Genomic DNA, 13,728 nt, shown 5'->3' with positions numbered 1-13,728 from the left:
CCCCCAAAAATTTCCCCCCCCCCCCCCCCTTTTGGTGGCTGGCCAGTACAGGGATTGAACCCTGCACCTTGCTGTTCTTGGCACCATTAAATATTATTTTGTCTATATTGTTCCTTTGTATTTTTTCCTGCCCTGTGACAGTCTGCTGGGCTAGGACATCCCTGCATATATTTCATATCTATTCTGATGGTGAAATTCTTTAAGTATTCATGAATACATTCTTAAGAACATTCATAGTCAGGCCAACAAGAATATATAGAGTATGTACTATGGTGGGGGACTTAATGATAAAAAAAATATAGTCTTTGATTTCAAAGTACTTATAATTGGGGGAGAGGTTGTGGGGGAGAGGTGATAGAGAAGCAGAGAATACGGATGGTAATAATTTATATTTCTCCATAAGAAATATACAAATCCATTAGTATGGTCAGTCAGCAGAGAGAGAGATCACGTCAGATTTCTGGGTCAGATAACAGCACATGGGGGATGTTTCATCCTAATTCTTTCTCCCTTTTACTTCCTTCTGAGAACTATACTCATGCTGTGTTAGATTTTAGGGAAATTCATAATCATCAGTTATGTGCCAGAGATTTATTGAGCTCAAGTATAGTTTTACTTCTGTAAAGCAAAAGCTTGGCAATTCAAATGTTTATTAACAGGAGAATGGATAAACAAAATACGGTATATTCATAGAATGGAATATCAGTAAAGAGGAACAAGCGACTGATTACATGCAGCAGAGCGAATGCATCTTAAAAACATGTTGAGCAAAAATAAATTGTATGATTTCTTTTATGGGAAGTCCTAGGACAGGCAACACTAATCAATGGTGAAGGGAATCAGACAAAGGTTTTTAATGGGGTGGGAGTAGGGGACAGGCTGGGCACTGCCTGGGACATGGGGCATGAGAGAGCTTTTTTGGGTGATGGAAGTGATAGGGGTATGGGTTACATGGATGTGTGAATTTGCCAACTTATCAAGCTGTACATTTATTATCTGAGCATTTTACTGTATGTAAATTATATATCAGTGAAGTAAATAAATACTTCTTGAGTTGGTGTGATAATTAAAAGTGTGGTTTTAAAGTTTTATTTTATTATCAAAACTAGTAGAGAACACAGGCTCTGAATGTGAACAAATAGCATTTATTAAATACTTTAGAAATATTTATCAAGGAGAAACTTCGCTTCAGTTCCTGTGTCCTATGAGTATTGTTTATGTTACTTTGCACCAACTTAAAGAATTTAGAGATGCAAAGGGGTCCACCCTATTGGGTGCTAGGTTGGAAACATTGTAAGGTCAGGTAATGTAGAACAAAGATTATGTTAGTCCATTTTAAAGAGTGAGCAGTAAATTTTATAATCTAGCATTGAATAGATAAATTTTAAGAATGAACACTAAAAAGTTGCTTTACTTTTTTTCTATAACGCATGACATATTTTGCATTGTTTTGGTAATTATAAAAAATTTTTTTTCTTTAATCCAAAAAATGGGAATGGTATAAATATATTTTTTGCTTATTCCTGACTTATTTACTCAAGTTATTTTAATTATATGTAAAAATACACTCTCACACACAGATACATACGTATATTTGAACAATTTTTTTGTATTAGAAGTGTTACTATTAAAGGGAATATAGTTAATTGAATATTTTGTAAATAATATGAAAGAATAATTTGGTGAATACCAGCTCTTTACCAACAAGAATTCATAATATATCCTGTCCAGCATGCGTTGTCAATGTTTTTGTACTCTGACTTCAAAAATGTCAGTTGTGATATATCTTTTATATATTATCTTCAACAATGCAAGTTATTAAAGTATTAAAATATACACTTTGTTAACTAATATGAACAATTTTATTTGGAGTCATCTTCAAATAAAATATAATATCTTTGATTATGGAGTGAATGATTGAACTAAAGTGCCAAAAAGTTATATCCTATTCAAAAAAGTCTTTTTAAAGTTTCCTGTAAAAAGGTGCTGGCTGGTTAGCCCACTTAGTAGAGCATGGTGCTAATAACTCCAAAGTCTAAGAGTTCAGATCCTCAGATCCCTGTAGCAGCCAGCTGCATCCCTCTGTCCCCTCAAAAAAATGTTTTCTGAAAAAACACTATTAAAGAATTAAGTAAAGAATCTAGGGGAACTTGTTTTTGCTGTAGCTCTGATATCATGGCATGTTTTCTTTCTTTTTTTTATTGGAAATATATTTTAATTGCATTCACAATTTGGGAAGTCTTATTACTGGAAAATATTATATGTTTCCTACTTTGCAGATCACCCAGGAGGCTGGAGAATTTATGATCACTTTCCCATATGGCTACCATGCTGGTTTTAATCATGGTTTCAACTGTGCAGAATCTACAAATTTTGCAACTGTCAGATGGATTGACTATGGAAAAGTTGCTAAATTGGTAAGTTATGCCTCAAAAAATAAAGCGTAAATTAAATGTGTATTCTGTTATTGAGAAACCTAAGACCATGTGTAGCATTCATTTATTTATTTTTTCCTCAGTAATGCTGTTTTCCTCTCACCAGAGGAATTTATTTCAGGTTAGATACATTTATTTTACATAGGCTATATTGCCTCTTGTAGCTGCATTTTTCTGTTTTGAAATTAATGTGGAACAATTTACCCTGATAGGTAATTTCATGCAATGGATGTTTGCTTTCTCTCTTAAGGCCACCACTTGTTATTTTGCAAGATTTTCCAGTGGCTGCATGTTAGGTGCACTTGGATGTCTTCCTGTTAGAGTTCAGTCCATGGCTTTGAAAACAATTTACAGAAGGGAACGTCTGGTAAAATTGTAACAACATAAGGTTGAGGGATGATGGTAAGAAGAAATGATTAAAACTGACCTTAGTGCAGAAATGAATTTCTTGAAAGTAATAATGGTAGAACATAATTTAGCAAGAGATATATTTTCATTTTAAATTTGATATGAAATTTTGCATCTTCTGCCCAGTATATTTAATTTAGTTCACACACTGTGTGTTTTCATTCACAAGCAACAGCTTCTGTTAAATTTACCTACTTTCCCTCCTGTGGCGTTAAATAGAGGACATCTTCGAAATGATGGTGGTTTGTATTAGGTTTGCTTTCTTTCCTGTGGCTTTTAAGGCAAAGGTGCAGGCTGGCAGAGGGCAGCTTCTGAATGAAACTCTGTTTTTTACAGAGTATATAAAGTTGACATACATTTAGTTTATGTGGTCTCATCTTGGCCCACTGTGTGTGACAACTGAATATTATTCATTTTACGTTGATAAAACTTGCATATGGAAACATTGGTGAACATGGATAGAAATATATACAGGGACACAATTCTAGGTTTAATTTACATGTGTTTTTATAAAATTGCACAGTTTATTAAAATATAAATAAAAGTATAGCCTTTGACTGTGCAGGGTGCATTTGAATGAATTCTTGATGTGAAAGAAAGCCCTTGCTATTCGAAAACTTTTCCTGTTCTGAGTAATTTCTACTTATGAGGGCTAATTTAGAAAGGAACAGAACTGAACTGCTTCTTCCCATTATGCATCCTTTGTATTATAATAAACCTAATAAGTAGAAAAATCAGTGTTTGTATCTTGGTCAGCCACTGTAGTGCTTTTGTGGAAATGTAATGCTTGCATCTGCATTGAAAGTGTCATAGCTACGAGGTTATAACAAGATCTGTTATTTTGTGGTTTGCACTTTTAATCATTGACATAATTGGTCAGCTATCACAGCTATTCAGAGTCACCAGAAAAATTGCTTGGTGCTTGTTTAGTATAGATTTCAGAGCTTGTTCATGTTTTTGGCCAAAACAGGACATTTCAGCCTCAGCGAGAAGCTGAAACAGCGTGAGTTGAGGTTGTATTTCCACATTTCCATGTGGATGTACAGTAGGAGTGGAGTGCCAAGGATGAGAGGTCTATAGTGGTCAGTCCTCCCTGACATCACAGCCGGCGGATCCTATCGCAGCTGTGGGATTGTTAAGAATTGTGGTGGAGAAGGCAGGGCTCTGAGGCCCAGCTACTCTGGCCAGCCATATAATATAAAGTTGTTTATTTTTCATATATAAATTAGATATACCTCTCTACCCTATAGATTTGTTACTTGGGGAAAAGATCTGAGGTATGTGAATATCCTCTTATTTTAGTAAGGAGTATAGCTATCTTTTTTGGTTCTGGGTAATTTACAATATACAATATAGTATACAAAATTTAATGTTATAATGCAGATTTGGACAGCTAATTTAAAATTGTCCTAATTGCATATGTTTGAGACATTTTTTTTTTGATATTGTCTCCACCCCTCCCTTCCTTTTGGCTAGGTGGTGCTGCTCTGAGAGTGTTCTAGTTTTCTGTTTCTGCTGTAGCAAATTATCACAAACTTGGTGGTTTAAGGCAATGTTTATTTATCATCTCACAGTTCTGTAGATTATAGGTCCAGCATTGGTCTCACCAGTCAAAAATCAAGGAGCTTCAGGGGAGACTCTGGGGAATAGTCCATGTCCTTGCTCATTCAGTTCGTTGGCTGAATCCACTGGCTTACGGTTGTAGGACTAAGGTCATACAACTAGTTTCCTGAGTGTCAGCTGCTGGCTAAGCTTTGCTGCTAGAAGCCTCTCTCCAGTCCTTGTGTGTAGTCTACTACATTTCAGAGCAAGCAATCCACAAAATCCCGTTTCTCATGTAAAATAATATATTCACAGATTTCAGGGATTAGGGTGAAGACTTCTTTGTTGGGCGGAGGAGGGGGAAGCATCTGCCTACCATAGAAGTACTGATTAAGAATTGACGTGGCAATATATTATAAATTTTTGTTATTCTGCATAAAGACAGGAAAGTAAACTTGTAACAGGTAGTTTTAAATGTTTCACTTAAACATCCTATGCCTTCTTAAATTATACTCTCAGTATTAATATTTTCTTGGCTATTCTCAGTTAATAAGTTTTTTTTTTTACATTATAGTATGCTGTAACGATGGCATTTTGGTATTTTTTATCAACTATTTGACACGTATGTTTGATCTCCAAGTCCGATTCTTTAGATAACCTTATGAATTTACTGTGTTGTATGTGTATAGTTTTTAATCCCTGTAAAATTTGTGCATTGAGCATAACTTTATGTGTTTTGCTGGGGACTAATGTAATGTGTAGTAGATTAATTACGAATTGCACTAAAAAGACTTTTAGTTTTGAGGATGACCATTTTGTTAGTTTGTCTTAATTCTTTGCCACCTTCAGTTTATTCTGAATGGTAACTATATAGTCATAATTTACAAGTGATGATGAGTTATGCTTTTCATAATTATTGTAAAATAATGGCACCTTTTCATAGTTGAGGCACTGAAGGTGGGGGAGAATGCCACCTTTATCACATGGGGTTGATCTGAGTGTGTAAAAGCACCTAATAAGTATCTGTTTGTGGTATTGCATTAATTAATATGTAGAGTGTGGTGTCTGCACACATTTTAAGTGCATACGTGTAGCTCATTCATATACACAAAATAAAATATATATAATTCATATATTACAAACCAATATTTCTAATTTAGTGACTCAGAAAAGAGCTGCTACAAAATGCTGTTTTTTATTTAAAAAACAAACCAACAGAAGAAAAGATAACCCCATGTTCCCTGATAGGAAATCTTTGATTATAAGGTAGTAAAACAGTACGGGCCTATTCAGACCCATTAAGTGGCTAGTAGATGGGGACGTATATTCATTTATTAAGGCTATCCTTGTCTGCTATGTGCCAGGCACCATGTATGTTCCCATGCATTTATTACATGGACGATAACCTGTTCCATGAAAACAGAGGTGAGAGCAGAGTTGGTGCTGGCAAGCGTTCAAGGGCTGTTTCCTTTGTCCTTGGCTACTTGACTTCTTGTGGTGGTATATGACTTCTGGTGGTGTCCCTGGAGTAGGACTGGAGAGGGGGATTCTGTGGGTTTCATTTGGCTCTGTTAACTGGCCTATTGATATGTGGTGGTTGTTCAGGAATCCTTCCCATTTCTTAAAGTCTGTCTATGACTGATTAGAAATCACATTCCGTTATTTGTGTAAAGCCCAAATGCACTTCTGAATTTCAGCAGATTCTGGAGATTTGGTATTCTCAACTAAATTACTGTATTTTGTGGATATTTCAGTACCTGTGGGCAAATTCCCTGATTTTTAGTCCTTCAGTGGTCCTTTTCCAGAGAACCCATCCAAGCTGCTTCATCTCTCACACAGACTGTTTTTGTGTAGGGAGGGGAAATTACTTTTTGGCCTTGATAGCTGCTTCATTGGATTGTCCCTTTTCCTAAAAATCCCTGCTAATGCCCAAGCACTTACCATTCTTCTTGTTTCTCTCTTTCCATTTCTTCTCCTCAATGAGGGGCATTCGGCTCTTGTTTCCCTTGACCTGTAAAATAGAGCACAGTCAAATGTTGGGAGATTCTCCAGAACAAAAGGGCCTTGCGTTTAGCAGGTGGTTATGTAGTTTCCCCCATTTCATTAATCAGAAGTAAGGTTATCACTGAAAAAAACTGAGGATAATGTTCCAAGTAGCAGTGTGTGCCTTTGCTTGCTGACCCTGGCATATTGAGGGGTGGTGAGTGTTCAGTGAGGTCCTCCTCTGCATCGTGCTTGTTTGCACAAAGAGGGAAGATGTGTCTTTGTCTTCAAAGAGCTTTGATAAGGAACAGAGGGCTTTTAATAAACCTCTTTTTGCAAAGCTGTAGTAGTAGTGGAAGATACCATGAGTTATTTATTTTAAGAATCTTTGTAGCTTTGAGTATCAGAGTAATCTACAGTGAAATGCTCTTTTTTTTCCCCTTGATATTTAAGAATATGTAATACATAGCTTGGCAATTGAAATAAGACATTTGTGCACGCTTGAGATGACTGTTTTCTGTTTCTGGAGCATTCTTTCCTTCTGTGCTGAAGTCTATCCCTGATTACTTCTGTGCAGCTGCTGCAGGGGCACTCACAAGCCTGCTTCCTGGCTAGGTTGGATCAAAGAGCTGGCCCGCAGGTTGTATTTCATTTTTCCGTTTGGTGGGATGAAGTGCAGTTGTTTTGATGTTAGGTTTGATGGATTTGTTTGCCGCTGTGTTCATTAGCTTCACATCAAAAAACTGACAGGCTGTTAAATGAAACTTTGGTTTAGATTTTCAGCTTGACTGTTTTGAGACACTGAAGATATTTTGTTTTTGTGTTGCAGCAGCCTCAAGCACTGTGATCATCTCGAAGGGAAGAAAAGTTATTTACTGTACTGATTTTATTGAATGAAAAAGAACCATTGTCTTGGGGACAGTCATATCTAGCCTACACAATCAGAAGCAGTGTATTTATTACAGTGTGTGCAGTGTGAGAGACTTAACACGACAGGATAAATAATGTTATCTTCTTGGAAAGAAAGATAATAGTTGGTGACAACAAAATGATATCTTTTATTTTACATTAATTTTATTTTAAGTGATATCATATTAACAAGATATGTCAGAAAGTTGAAAAATTGCACCATAGAGCTGGGAATGTTCTCATGAATTCCAGGAGCACTTCTTTACTGTCTTAATTTTAAGGCATTTTGACATTTGAATCCTCAAACATTTAAACAAGTTTAAAAAGAGGTGATAGAATTGTGAAATTGATTTTCCTTTAATCTGGAAGGGGTTTCTACTATTAAATTGTCTAGCATATAAGTGACATGGTGTAGGTTCATTCTATTTTATATTTCAATCCCTCTCTGAAGTTGAATTTGTTTTTTCTTAAATCAGGTAATCCTTTCAAAAAAATCTTTAATCTTGGGCAGTCTTTATTAGAACAATCAGAATTCTTTTTTTGTGCTGAGTCTCTAGGTTGTATTTTAATATGCTTTTGATCATAAAACACTAGTATAGTGATATTTCTCTATTATGGCATGTAAAGGAAAGGAAATACAGACTTTAGACTGCTTTGCACATTGCTCCTTTAATAGCTCTTGGTATTCTGATTTTAAGTGTCTGTTAAGGCATGTACTCATATAATATGAACTTTGTGAGTACAGGGATTTTATGTTTCACAGTCTCTTTTCTTTTCTTTTTACCTCTACTTTCTCCTCTGTTTCTGATTCCTGGGTCCTGATGGCACAACACAATAGTGCTGACGAGTGGCTTAGTTGTGCCTTATTTGAAAAATAGTTTTTTTAAGAGCAGTTTTAGGTTCACAGCAAAATTGAGAGATAGGCACAGAGATTTTCCATATTATACCTTGTCCCCATACCTGCGTAGCTTCCCGCATTATCAACATCCCTCACCAGAGTGGTAACATTTGTTAAAGTTGGTCAATCTACATTGACATATTATCACCCAAAGTTATAGTTTACATTACGGTTCCCTCTTGGTGTTGTAAATTCTTTGGGTCTGGACAAATTTGTCTGGACAAATTTGTGTCTGTGACATGTATCCACCATTATAGTCTCATACAGAGTAGTTTCACTGCTCTAAAAATTCTCTGTGCCTTTTCCAGAGAGTTTAAAGGGAATATTGTGCTAGCAACAATACCTTTCTCCCTAAGTGACTCTCCTGGATTCTTTGAGTTGAGAGCCACTGGTATTTAGTGAGTTAAACGGCACTCTGTTGTCTGTGTTGAGGTTCTTCCACATCAGATATATTTTTCCTACTAAAATGAGTTTCAACTTCTAAACCATCAACTTATAATCTGTTTTTAAATCGGAGCTGTATAATAATTTCCAAAGATATCATTAATAGCCTCTTTTCTGTGAGAATTAGTAGGTATTTTGAGCACACAGAATTGGATATTTTATGCATATCAAGAAAATGTGCTCATTGGTATTTTTAAAGGGAGTGAGGGAGAATGTTGGAAAAGAATAAAATAGAATGAATATTAAAGATGAATGCACTGTATATAATTCTTTCTGAAGTAACTATGAGCTTTGTTCCAGAACAGTGGATTTTATGACTGTTTTGGGGAATAATTTTCTTTCAATTATTTTTATCCTCTCCTAGTTTTTTTCTTGTTCTTTTTGTTTGCTTTGTTTTCATTATGCAAAAGCAGTGTAAAATAAAACAGTTGATCTCTTATAGATACAATAATGTAATTATGTAGTAATGTATTTGGGTACTCTATAAGAGTAGGGATTTTTTAAAAACAGTCTTTAGTTTTCTACTATGTTCTCTGCCCAGCACATAACAAGGAAATATTTTGCTATGTGATTAAATGACTTGCTCAAGGCCATTTAGTTAAAAGTATTACAACCAGATTCAAACATAGGAGTCTTGCCTATATTTTCACCATTTCCTTCCTAATTAATATTATCTTTTTTATATTTTATCTAACATTCACTGACAGCTCTGTAACAGAACAAAATAATTATAAATTTAATTTATGTATAAACATAATATAGGTTGAGTATCCCTTATCTAAAATGCTTAGGACCAGAGTGTTTTGGATTTTGGAATTTTTCAGATTTTGGATATTTGCAAAACACATACTGTTTGAGCATCCCTAATCTGTAAATTTGAAATCAAAATGTTTTCCTTCGAGATACCTGCTTCTCTTTGCTTATGGAACTAGAGCAACATGTGAAAATGCCCAATTTGAAGCCTTGGTATGGGAGTCTTTCTTCATTTGATATGACCTCTTTGAAGAAAAGTGTTAGTGGGTTTCACTGAGGTCAGTGGCTACAAATAGACTTTTACCTGTGGATCCACATTCTATACTCTCCCTCTGCTTGAGCAAAGGATAAGCACACCTCTTCTCAATCTGCTTGTTAGAAACTCAGCCTGCAAATTCCCCACAATAACTGTAGCTGTGGGAACCCTCTGGCTATGCTCCCAGGCCCAGGACCCTTTGGACGATAGAAATTTTCCATTCCCAGTCAGAAGGATGTGAAGGTAATAGCCGAATTAAATCTTGATATTTATTTATTTATTTTTATTTATTTATTTATTTTTGTCTTTTTCCGTGTCCGGCAACGGATCGCAACCCTCAGTGTTGCCCCCGTACCGGACCGGGGACCGGCAACGGGATTGCAACCCTCGGCGCTGCTCCCGCGCCTCGCTCAGCCAGTGAGCGGGAACCGGTCTGTATGTGGGATCCGAACCCTCGGGTGGGAGCGCCGCTGCGCTTCCCAAGCGGCGCACTATCCAGTGCGCCACCGGGCCGGCCCAAATCTTGATATTTAAAATAGCAAAGAGAATAAAGAAAAGGTAAAGAAAGCCATAATTAATTTCTATTATTGTTTTAACAGTTTTGCACCTTTGCAAATTATAAAAATCGGAGTGTTATCCAATTCAAAGAGGGAAGGTATCCCAGGTTTGGCAGACCCTGAAAAGTCTGATATAATAAAGAAGCCCAATGCTTAGTTCTCTCTCTCTTTTAGCTATACCTATTGTTTTAATTTACTATACTTTTTGTTTCTTTTTTATTTACTATACTTTTTTTTTTCTTTCTTTTTTATTTTACTGTACTTTTTTCCCCCCTACAAACTCTGGCCCATAATATTTTTGCCTATTTTTAAAACCAGGAAAGGAAAATTAAGAGTGTCTTCTGGACAGTCTGGATTCTCCACAGTATCCTAAGAGGGATACTTTCCACCAGAATACTTGGCAGTATGGCTATGAGCATTAATCAAATCTTTGTGGCACTATCTACAAAATATAGAGCTTACAGTTAATTCTGCCAGCCATTATTTTGTCTTCCATTTGTAGTGATCATTGTGCATTTTTCTAAATGCTGTCTTTAAGCAAGGACAATGTCAATACTTGTATAACTTCTTGATTATAATGCTGAATACAGCTTTTATGATTTTTATGTGTCTTGTTGATATTTTGATACTTATCATACTTGAGTATAATCAATGAATAAATTGGTCAAGGGATGTTTAAACTTAGTGTTGTATTGTAATGTTACTAACAATGTGAAGAAATAAAATCCTTACACTGGATTTTATAGTCATACTAGTGATATTTATGATTATAATGTATTTTAGAATCACAAATATCACTATCTTGAGGGGTAGGATATGAAGGTTAATATACATATGTACACATATATATTTTACTATTATTTTTATTTTACAATCTATTAAGAAAAAGCTAGAAAAATATATTAAGGAAGAAAAAATTAATATGCCTTATGTTCCACAGTTGATATCAAGATTAGTTTTATTGAATTAATTACATCTTGCATTTCCCTTCTATGTACTTAATTAGAAATACAGTTCAGGTAGTTATTGAGGTTCCGTGATCTTTATAGGATTCTAGAATCATTCAAGGGAGACAGTGCCAGGGGTGAATGCAGTAGACACTCTAGAGAGTAAGATACTTTGTCTTGAATCTCAGCTCTGTGATCTCTGTCAGGCTGAGTATGTAATTTCTCTTTGCTTCACTTTCCACTTGCATGACGGAAGCATTGTTGTGTACTGGTGAGGGGTACAAGTTCTTAGCTATACTTGAGTGCTGCCTTTTTCCCTTTTCTTAACTGTGTAATTGGGAGCAAGTACTTAACAAACCTCTCAAAGTCTCCCTTTTCCCATATGTAAAATGGACGCTATGGCTTCTTTATATTTGTTATGAAAAATTAATTAAATATGTAAAGATCCTAATAATTATGAATACCTTGCATCGTTGTGGTAAGGACTTGTTAGGTATATAGTAAGATTAGATTATGTTTCATTTTATTTTTCTTCCAGAACTTTAGTTTGGAGAGTTGGCTCAGAGGTGGGCCTGACTGGTCTGAGGAAAGTCTCATTTCCTTTTCCAGGGATTATGAATCAGTTCAGTAGGCCAATCTTGGCCAAATAGAAAGGAGGGTAGGATTGGTGGGGACATATTGGGAAATGCTAATGGAAAGCTTGTCTTTCTTGACGAGGACCAGGAAGCACTGAAGTTTGCAACCTGCAGTCACAGGGGAACCAGACCTAAGTTAACTCCCATGCTTTGGACACCAGGGTAGAGAGATGAAAAGGTTCTATTTAAAATCAAAGCCCGGAGAAGCAAGCCAGTGTTCTTATTTATAACTTTGTCAAAAATACAAATGTTTGTTGCTCCATCACCAGAATACTTCCTTCCTTAATTAAAGCGTCTTGATGGCTATTTTGAGTGTAAAAACCAAAACCCAACACAATCATACAGACCTGTGTTGGAATTCTGCTTCTTTGTGGATTTGTTGTGTAACCGTGGGCAAATGACCTGTCCCTGTGAGCCTTAGTTTTCTTGCCTGTAAAGAGGGCATTAGCTCGTGCCTCCCAATGCTGTGGTGAGGATGAGAACTCACCTAGCACCATGCCTCTCTCACTGAATACATGTTTAAAAGTAATTCATCATGGGCCATTTCTAAGTCAGGGAACTCCCTGAATACTAGTTTGGGGAAGACTGGCCGAGTTCCGGCCTGAGGTGCTGAAAGCAGTGGCTGTGGGATAGTATTTGCAGGATAAGTGCTAACAGCAGGCTGGGCAGATGGATTGCTTCATATATTTCTGCTGATTTCTAACACCCATTCAGTTTTACTTTCCATCAAAATGAGGGCAGTATGAAAAGAAGTGACAACAGCTAACAGTGTTTGGGCTTCTTAGGTCCAGATTGCTGAGAGGAGGAATTTGAAGGAGCTGTTGCTTGTATCTCCAAAAACACATTGTAGCTCTTGTGCCCTGTGCTGAATTTGAAAGGCTGTGTTTTGGAAAGCCTTAGGGGAAAAAACCCGTCATGGACGCTGGAGATTAGGGCTAAGCTTTGATTATAGTTCTCACATGGGTTTCACATACTCTGGTTTCTGATTGAATTAATACTAAAAACAAACAAAAAAACCCATGTAGTTTCTAGCTAACTCACTTTATAAATTGTCATAAAAGCTACTTTTATAAGACCTAGTAATAATTTTCAGTGATTCTTGGCAGAGAGTATTCTTAGTTCTCAGGAATGTGTATTCAGAGTTGTCCTTTGAGCATTAATTTTTTTTTAAAATTGGACTGTTCTGATGATTATTGAAATAGCATGAAAACCTGTGAGAATCATTGAGCAAATTATGGTGTGTCCATATAGTATAATACTTTTAATTTTACAGAAAAGAATCTGAAAGGAAATCATTATGGCTCTTAATATTATTACATAAATATTCATTGTTAAAATTTGTATAAATAAAATAAAAATATTTAATGATATCCTTACCAGCCCATTAAAGGTAAACTGTTAACAGTTCATTGAATATTTCTTCAAAAATATCAGTATCTATATCTTTTTGTTTATTTATTTATTTTAATTTTTTTGGTGGCTGATTGGTGCAGGGATTCAACCCTGGACCTTGGTGTTATCAGCAGGATGCTCTCTAACAGATGAACTAACTGGCCAGCCAAGAATCTGCACTTTTAAAAAATATTCACAAAATAGATCAATATTATATACATTGTTTTGCAATGTCTTTCGTTTAAATATATCTTTCCATTTAATATATCTTTCATTTATGGCAAGTAAAACGTCTTTAGGTTATAGGTACTTATTAGTAAAATCTTGTAGCTATCCCAGTGGAGTATGACAGGTGGTTTGCAGTGTATTTTTTTATGAGGGGCATCACAGAAGCACAGTGGTACATAAGAGTTCATTGCACAGATCTTGTTAACAAGTCACAACTTTGAAAACAGAGGCTTTAGTTCATGGCTGTTTGAATTCCCTCTGTGCAGAGCAGATGGTAGATGGACCTGGTGCTTGCACATGTGCCCAGTCCTGTCTTTGTTGACAGGCTCTGCCCACAGCTG

At 35.9% G+C, this 13,728-nt stretch overlaps 1 protein-coding gene across 3 annotated transcripts in view; it reads left to right on the top strand.

Moving 5' to 3' along the window:
* The window catches only part of KDM4C (lysine (K)-specific demethylase 4C), a 312,590-nt gene that overhangs the window by 127,640 nt on the left and 171,222 nt on the right, over positions 1–13,728 (top strand). For all 3 annotated transcript variants that reach the window (XM_008577433.1, XM_008577435.1, XM_008577434.1), the window contains exon 8: positions 2,280–2,417. In XM_008577433.1, coding sequence (XP_008575655.1) covers positions 2,280–2,417 — 138 coding nt within the window. The remainder of the gene's footprint in view (positions 1–2,279; positions 2,418–13,728) is intronic.

This window comes from Galeopterus variegatus, unplaced genomic scaffold (assembly GCF_000696425.1).
Source record: "Galeopterus variegatus unplaced genomic scaffold, G_variegatus-3.0.2 Scaffold1509, whole genome shotgun sequence".
Taxonomy (NCBI): Eukaryota; Metazoa; Chordata; class Mammalia; order Dermoptera; family Cynocephalidae; genus Galeopterus; species Galeopterus variegatus.
This window is presented reverse-complemented; position numbering and strand designations above follow the sequence as displayed.